The sequence below is a fragment of the Sebastes umbrosus genome, chromosome 10 (assembly GCF_015220745.1).
Source record: "Sebastes umbrosus isolate fSebUmb1 chromosome 10, fSebUmb1.pri, whole genome shotgun sequence".
Lineage (NCBI taxonomy): Eukaryota > Metazoa > Chordata > Actinopteri > Perciformes > Sebastidae > Sebastes > Sebastes umbrosus.
In genome coordinates, this window is record NC_051278.1 from 18,293,692 (window position 1) to 18,301,552 (window position 7,861).

General features: G+C 41.0%; 1 protein-coding gene across 1 annotated transcript; it reads right to left on the reverse strand.

The window, feature by feature from the left end:
• Nucleotides 1-694: 694 nt before the first annotated feature.
• Nucleotides 695-7,344, reverse strand: erlec1 (endoplasmic reticulum lectin 1). The gene is made up of 14 exons (XM_037783008.1): nucleotides 7,008-7,344; nucleotides 6,772-6,876; nucleotides 5,708-5,788; nucleotides 5,432-5,509; nucleotides 5,279-5,342; nucleotides 5,121-5,167; nucleotides 4,786-5,009; nucleotides 4,525-4,666; nucleotides 4,272-4,433; nucleotides 4,124-4,183; nucleotides 3,100-3,224; nucleotides 2,925-3,002; nucleotides 2,727-2,802; nucleotides 695-1,605 (listed from the first exon to the last, which is right to left on the reverse strand). Exons 1-14 carry the CDS (start codon nucleotides 7,146-7,148, stop codon nucleotides 1,534-1,536), a joined length of 1,455 nt encoding a protein of 484 aa, XP_037638936.1. The 5' UTR covers nucleotides 7,149-7,344; the 3' UTR covers nucleotides 695-1,533.
• Between the last annotated feature and the right edge of the window lie 517 nt (nucleotides 7,345-7,861).

Below are 7,861 nucleotides of genomic sequence, written 5' to 3' on the forward strand. Positions count from 1 at the left end.
ATAATTATCATATGTCCTGATATAAAGTTGAATGTAGCAGCCTAATAATAATGAAGACATACCTGCCTTGGTACCATATATTAGTTTGATGCCTAATGTTCTTTGATCTGTCACAAACAAAACAAAATAAAGAAAAAAAAAAAACAGTACCTGAGGTACAAAAAAATATGATCATGTTTTTTCCCAATTTTGATGATGATGGTTGTAACAAAAATATTTCATACAGAAAAAAAAGTGATGAAATTGATCAACATATTGACTCAGTCATCCCATAGGTTAAACATTGCAGAATAAAACCACTCTGGAGTTGGTGTTAGGGGGCTAACTACCTAATCACATGTCATTTTTCACCTATTGCTTGGATTTAATTCAAATTTGCACCGATAGTGCCCTGATATCTGCCCTACACCTCAAAGCAATATGAATATCAAAATATATATTCATTATAAAACTCGAGCCTACGGCTTTTCAATACAAAGTTGCCATACTGTATATACTTGGAAATTTCACACAGACAGCTTTTTAGGACCTTTTTACTTTTACTCAAGGTAATATACAGTATGATGTAATATCTGCTGAGCTGCCCCCCCCCATAAATTATGCACTTGCATCCATGTAATTATTTGCAATTATGTCTTTATATCTCAGTCAAGTCAAATGTTTGTTTTCCTGTGCGGTAATGCAACACTATAAATGAGGTTTCACGTTTTAGTTTTATTCTTTGCTGCAAATGCATTGGATTGTATATCCCTGTGATACAGCAGTGATCAGGATCCCAGTGTGCATCTTCATAAAACCACAGAATACCTCTTACAGGAACCCACAGACATTCTGTACATCCAACAAACTTATAGGAAATTTTAATCAACCACTCACTTTTGTTGCTATTCCATAGCACCCTCTAATTTATAACTTACACTCACTCATCCTGTAAATTAACACAATACACATTCTCACCGCTGCAAAACATTTTCACACTTGCTTTTTCCCCTATCTACAAGTACAAAGTGCCACAGTCAAACAGCTAATCATTTCACATCATCACACCCACACACACACGCACACATACACACAAAAACAAATAAACCTTAAAGACAATAAAACCACTATGAATAATGCAATTCCCCTGAGGATTATGAATCCCCTGATTCATCACTCCTTTGCTTGCAATTAATCAACACAAAGTGAAGCATAGATATGGAGTACAGGCAATAAATCCACTGCCTTGTGGAGTGAGGCGTCGGCACCAATTCACTGTGGTCACAAAGTCTGAGCTAGCCTGCTGGAGTAGGCTGTGATGTACAGCACAGACCGGGGCATGGGCTGAGGCTGTGCTCATAGGCTACGTGAAGTCCAGCCTCAGGATCAAGTTTAAACTCAGTTTAGCCTCGATTTTGGCTTTCAGCGCAGTGTCATGGGCATCTCTCTTCCTCCACCAAAACAGGCCTCTGCTTTATGATAAATGTTCTCTCTTCAAGTACACCTCTCTCTTTTTCCTTCATGCTCCATAGCTGTCATATGATCTTTGTCAGTTTAGCTGGAGATTGAGAGAAGTCCATGTTCATCAGCAGTGTCCAGAATCCTGCATATGACCGGAGACTCAACCTAGAAAAAAAAAAAAAAAACAGATGTCAATCACCTCGAATGTGGTGCCAATCATCCAGGCTGACGTCCTGTATAGTTTCATATATGCACTTCTAGTCTTCCTCCTTTTCATTTATTTTCAAGGCATTTATTGCCATTGATTCATTGTATGAAAAACTACTTGATAGACAGACAGACATACTTGAAAACTGCTTAAGCTGGAGCATCTTTCTTCTGTCATGCCCTCTTTAGGAGCCCAAAACGTTCTATACCACATAAATAATTGATAGCATTTTTATGAACCAATATCAGTGCTGGAGAAAAAAAGTATTTAAACAAATAAATAAACACTCAAAAACTAGATTGAAATTTATTAAAATAACAATATTAAAAAGGTACAGTGTGTAGCAAATGGGGGCATCTCGGGGTGTGGTTGCAGATTGCAACCAACTGAGTACCCTTACGCTCATTCCTCCCTTTCCAAGACTGAGGTAACGTGAGCCGCCGAGTGTAAAAAAGTGGTAATGCCACCTCACGCAGAGGCCATCCTTACCATAATAACACTACTTTAGGAGCAGACAACGGCTGGCTGTACCAATGTTTTTCACTCTGTGGCTCACAAGTGTGTCTGAGAACTACAGTGGCCTTCAGGTCACGTATATACGTGAAAGGCTCTTGCTAGAGCCAGTGTTTGGTTTGTCCGTTCTGGGCTACTGTAGAAACACGGCGGAGCAACATGGCAGACTCCGTGAAGAGGACCCGCTCCCATATATAGATATGAAGGGCTCATTCTAAGCTAACGAAAACACAACAATTCTTATTTTCAGGTGATTATACACTGATATAAAACATAGATGTGAATTTTATATTCCATTTTTGCTAAAAGACCCCCTAAAAAGTTACATACTGTTCCTTTAAGAAAACAAACTGTAAACATTTTTGTTTTTGTTTTTAGTGGATTAATAAAATAATGCAAGTTAGCTTTGCCCTAAAGCCCACATAGGTTGGATTTTCGTGGGACTTTCCTTTTATTTAGCTCTCAAAACTTAAGTAGAGGTCAGCACTCTAGCTAAGTTTCAGCAATGTTACTAAGCACGTTTCTTTTTCAAAGACTGTGAGTCACTGGTTACTAGAGAACTTACCCCAAGGATGTACTGACAAGTCTGAGGCTCCAGCATGTAGACAGTGACAGCATGGGGAGACTCAGACTCCTTACATCTGACAGAGAGAAGAGAAATGAGATGAAACATCGGGGTATTGTCTTACTCATTCATTAACCCAGGGCAGTGACATTGAACCGGTGCTATGGTTCCTCCCCCAACCCATGTCTGTTTACTCACTTGAGCTTGACAATGACCTGTCTGGGCTTCCCTGTCAGATCACACAAATCCCCGTGGCCATAGAAGTGGGAAACCAACCTGTCATGGAGCAGAGAGAATGAACAGAGAGAAAATTCAAAAACAATCTCAGTTTAATTTGCATCCAGGTTAGGCTTCAAAAATATGAATGGCCTACTTGACTTTCTGCACTCCATCGTCTTTGAGCTGGTAGGATCGGGCGACGTTCTTCTTGGCCCACTCAGTGTGCTCCAGGTCGTTCCAGTTCCCGACCACTACAGTGTTCTTTCCATGCTCTTTATCCTGGACCACCAAGGAATATTTTCATCATTGACTGTACAAGTGCAATCTAATAACCAAACAATCTTACATACACAGTTACGATAAACCACTTCAACTTTTATGTCGTTGAAATAGAGCTGAAACAATCACTCGATAAATCAACTAATTGGAAATGAATGAATCGCCACCTATTTTGAAAATTGATTAAGTCATTTTTCAAGCAAAGATGGCAAAAGTTACCAAGTTCCAGCTTTTCAATTGCGAGGATTTACTACTTTTCTTTGTCTTATGTAATTATGAACTGCATATCTTTGGGTTTTGGACTGTTGGTCAGAAACAAGCAACTTGAAGAAAGCCCCTCAGGCTTTAGGAAACCATTTTTTTTTTACATTTTATAGACCAAATGATTAATTGAGTAAATAATCAGATTGATTGATAATGATAACAAAAAAAAAAAATCTTTAATTGAGGCCCTACAAAAATGATGCTAGAAGTGCATTTGATTTTTTAGATATTCCACATTAAAAGGTACAGTGTGTAGGATTTGGCGACATCTAGTGGTCTGGTTGCAGATTGCAACCAACTGAGTAGCCCTCCCCTCACACCTCCCTTTCCAAGACTGCGGAGTGCAAAACCATGGTAACGCCGTTCGCCTCGCTCAGAGGCCATCCTTACCTTAATAACACTACTTTACGAGCAACGGAAGTCAGAGGACCCGCTCCCTATGTAGATATGAAGGTCTCATTCTGAGCTAACGAAAACACGATTCTTAGCTTCAGGTGATTATACACAAATGAATACATAGTTATGAATATTATATTCTATTTCTGCTAATAGATCCCCTGAAATGTTACACACTGTTACTTTAATGTCCCAGCTTCCACACAGACATACTCACACTAGCAAGGAGGGACCCTTACCTCATGGTACTGATGGACATGCTTTCCGTAACAGAATTCATATTTCCACCACCCTACCCCCTGAAACACACATGAAGATGACTATAAGCCACTGAATGGTTTATTAAACACTGGTCAGGTGATATACTGCAGATAGAATATGTCTCACCCCATGCAGACAGTACGAGCCACTGAGGAACTCCTTGATTAGCTGGTCATCCGTCAAACGGGAGATGTGAGTGGTGCCGACGGTGACCTGAGTCTGCCCTCCAACAGTCATAGGCTTGTGAGTGGAGGTGAACGCCTCCTCTCTCACTGGCGGCGTCTCTTCCTGTAACATGTCAAAGATATAAATGAGTCAGGTGTCGTCGGTGCACGCAGTCCCCTATTTTTCCTCTCTGTCATTTCTGTGCATGTCTCACCTCTCTGGTCTCGGAGGCGGCGCTGAAAGGCGGTTTGAGCTGCTCCTCTTGCTCCTTGTCCAACTGGGCGAGCCGTCGAGGTCGCAAAGGGGAGCCTGCTAGAGCCTGGCAGAAGATGGCGTTCACCGGGGACGACTTGAACCTGCAAGGGAATATGTTTAGTTTAGAAACAGTTTGATTAGGAAAATGCATTTCAGCAGAACCCTGACGGCGTATTCCTTTGAGCACAATATTTAAATATGGCAATTTTGACAGATCTACCTGTATTTTGGGTGTGCGCAAAGCAGCGGCGTCAACACCACCACCTCATATTCACAGGTGGTGACCTCGGCGACGGACAAGATCTCATGCTTGGCCTCTGGATGACAGACGTACAGCACAAATGTGACGCGAGCCTCGTTCTGTTTCAGGACACAAGGAGTCCCGTTTCCCATCTCCAACGAGAAGAAGGGAGTCAGCTGGCCTTCTATGTTCTTGGTTTGAACCTGGACACCAGTGGAAAGAGTGAAGGAAACGAAAAAGAGACAACAGATGTGAGAATTGACAGCTAGCCTTGCAAATATGGTTGGTTATCGAAGTTTCATTATTATACTTGCTTCAATTTCCTCTGCTGATTTGACATTTTCCGCCTCTTCAACTTTATCTGAAAAAAAATGAATTTGTTATCTTTAGCACAATAAGGAAAAGACTTAATACACTAATTAACATATGCAAATTAATAATACCATAAAATTGCATTAACAAATTAACTCACCTGTCTCTGTTGACTGACTCTTCTGTGCCATATTACCCAGGAAGTACTCCTGAACACTAATTTTCTGTGGAAACACACATGCACATACTGCACTAAGCGTTGGCTTCTCATTCATGTCATCTGGAAATTATTTTACCCTCCCAAAAGACTGACCTGGCCCGTCTCCTTCTCTTCATGATACTGTCTTATATGCTTTCCATGGCATACTTCATACGTCCAGTACGACTCAATCTGCAATGTTGGCGAGCCAAGAGCAAGTTTAGAGTTATTCAAATCACCAAACACCCGCAGCACCACAACGGAAAAATCTGTTTTTTAGTTACGCTCTGCTAATGAAGCGTGAACTCCACCTGAACACACTTTCAGTCCCTCCGCTGAGAGCAGTAGGGAAATTAGATGGAAATAAAAGTGAAACTTGAGAAGTCTCACCCTGTAGGAGCAGCTGCTTCGTTTGAATAATGGCTCCAGCAGTTCACCCGGACTGGGCCCAGTGTAGTCCTTATCATCATCCTAAATCAACAAAAGACACCAAACAAATGCATTAAAGACTGAGAGAGATAAGGCAGTGTAGGGAGCTGTGTAATATACAATATCAAAATATTTGTACGATGTTGAATCTTGCTGCACGTCATGCAGATTTTTTTCAAATCTCAGTTTCACCAGCTCACGTTTGTTGCCACTCTCAATTTATAGGGGACCTGTTATGCTTATTTTTAGTTGCTTACTTGTATTTGGGGTTTCTACTAGAACATTTACATGCGTTAATGTTCAAAAAAACACTTTATTTTTCTCATACTGGCTGTGCTGCAACAGCATTTAGGCAAAATGTGTTACTGGGTGACATCACCGTGTTACAGAAAAAAAGTCAGGACTTCAAGCAAGGTATTTCAGGCAGTTCAAGAGCAGGGTTTCTGTGGGGGAGAGTAACTCCCTTTGGCCTGGCCTGTGTAACTTTGCAGACCTTTTACAGTCACAAAAAAATTTAAAACACACTAAAGGAAAGGGAAAAAGAACAAAAGCATAATAAGTCCCCTTTAATGGTTCGAATAATGTAGTCTAACTGGGTACTTATTTAAAACCATATGAGAGTTACCGTTGCTCGCCCTAGTGTGCTTTTTTATTTAACAATTCCATTGTCAAGCAGTTTTTGCATCACCTTATATCAGCACAGATATGAATGATGGCCAAAGATACAAAAATATGACCCAATCAATGGTAAATATAGGCTCGTCTTATACAACTGAAGACGGTGCACATACTGCACATCTCTGCAGAGCAATCCAAGGAGTTCACCTCTCAGAAATGTTTAAAGCATGAAGAAGAAGAGTTGTGTCACGCCATACATTTTGTAACAAGACATCTGAAGAGAATCAAGTATGCAATGTAAACCAGGGAGACAATACTGAACAGCCTGGCATTAACCCAGTGGGATACAGTTGAGCTGCTTTGCCTGATATATTAATAAAGCAATAAAGATCATGGCTTGGGTTTACCTCATCTCCAGAAGCCAGGGAAGGCAGCATACATTTATACTTCTCCTTCTCTGTTGTTGTCATGATGACAAAGTCCTCTTCCTTGTACAGTACCCCTGCAGCTGGCTGAAATACACAGACACACACAGTTAGTTACTGATGAAAGAAAGAGGGACTAAACATAATGCATGCTCACAGTTGACAGGAACATCTCCCCAACAACATATTATAGTAAATGTGTAAAGGAGGAGACATACCAGAGTGAATTCAGGTCCTGGCCAGTTGATTTTGAAGGGGACTTCGTCTGTGAAGGAGGGATATCCTCCTCTGTTTGCTGAGACTCCGCTGCAGACCTCCAGCAGCCCACCGAGGAACACCAGCACCAGCAGCCCAGCCATCGTGTCTCCTGTCCAGCTGCTGAGCTCCTACAGCCCGCTCCTCATGTACCGAGAACAGCCGGCTCTCCTCACACCAACAGCGGCCCGAAGTGAGGAGTTTAAAGCTACTACAGAAGTCAGAGGAAGTCTGGCAGATGTAAGATAGACGGATGTCAATACAGCACAAACTACAGGAAGTGATCTGTTTACTTGCCACGTCGTGTTCCGCCTGTTGGTGGAGCTGAAATAACCACAGCGCCCTCTGGAGGAGACACGTGGTGTTGAAGGAGAGTTTGACACCTGGAAAGAAACAAAACAACAATTACAGTTTTTGTCATTTGCTTTTGCTCAATTCTTTTTTTTTGTTTTTTTTGTTTCAAAGTCTTTTTTATTGGTATTCTGTACAAAATCCAATAAATCATAGAAATCAACAGCATTCAGCTCAACAAACCTGACATTCTGGTGTAGTACAGTAAGTAGTCAGTGTCAATAAACAAGTAGAACAAAACAGAGATTTGCATATAAGACACATTTCTAGGGTTGACTGTCACAGTGAAAAAACACATAAACATTTTGACTTTTCATCACAACTTTTCATTTTGGTGCCATTGGCCAACTTACTGACACAATAACTAGGTTTTAAAGCAGGAATGAGGTGTTTTGGGCGAGTTACTACCTTTTGCAGACATGTAATAGAGTTGTGATGTCCCATCAAACAGTTGTGACAATTAAGC

Bases quoted from the DNA above. Each gene is read 5' to 3' on its own strand.
- erlec1 (XM_037783008.1), bottom strand. From the start codon at position 7,148: ATGGCTGGGCTGCTGGTGCTGGTGTTCCTCGGTGGGCTGCTGGAGGTC. The intron at 5,168-5,278 runs GTGAGTTAATTT...ATTTTTTTTCAG, and splicing joins GAGTCAGTCAACAGAGACAG to ATAAAGTTGAAGAGGCGGAA. The intron at 1,606-2,726 runs GTAAGTTCTCTA...TTTTTTTTCTAG, and splicing joins CTTGTCAGTACATCCTTGGG to GTTGAGTCTCCGGTCATATG.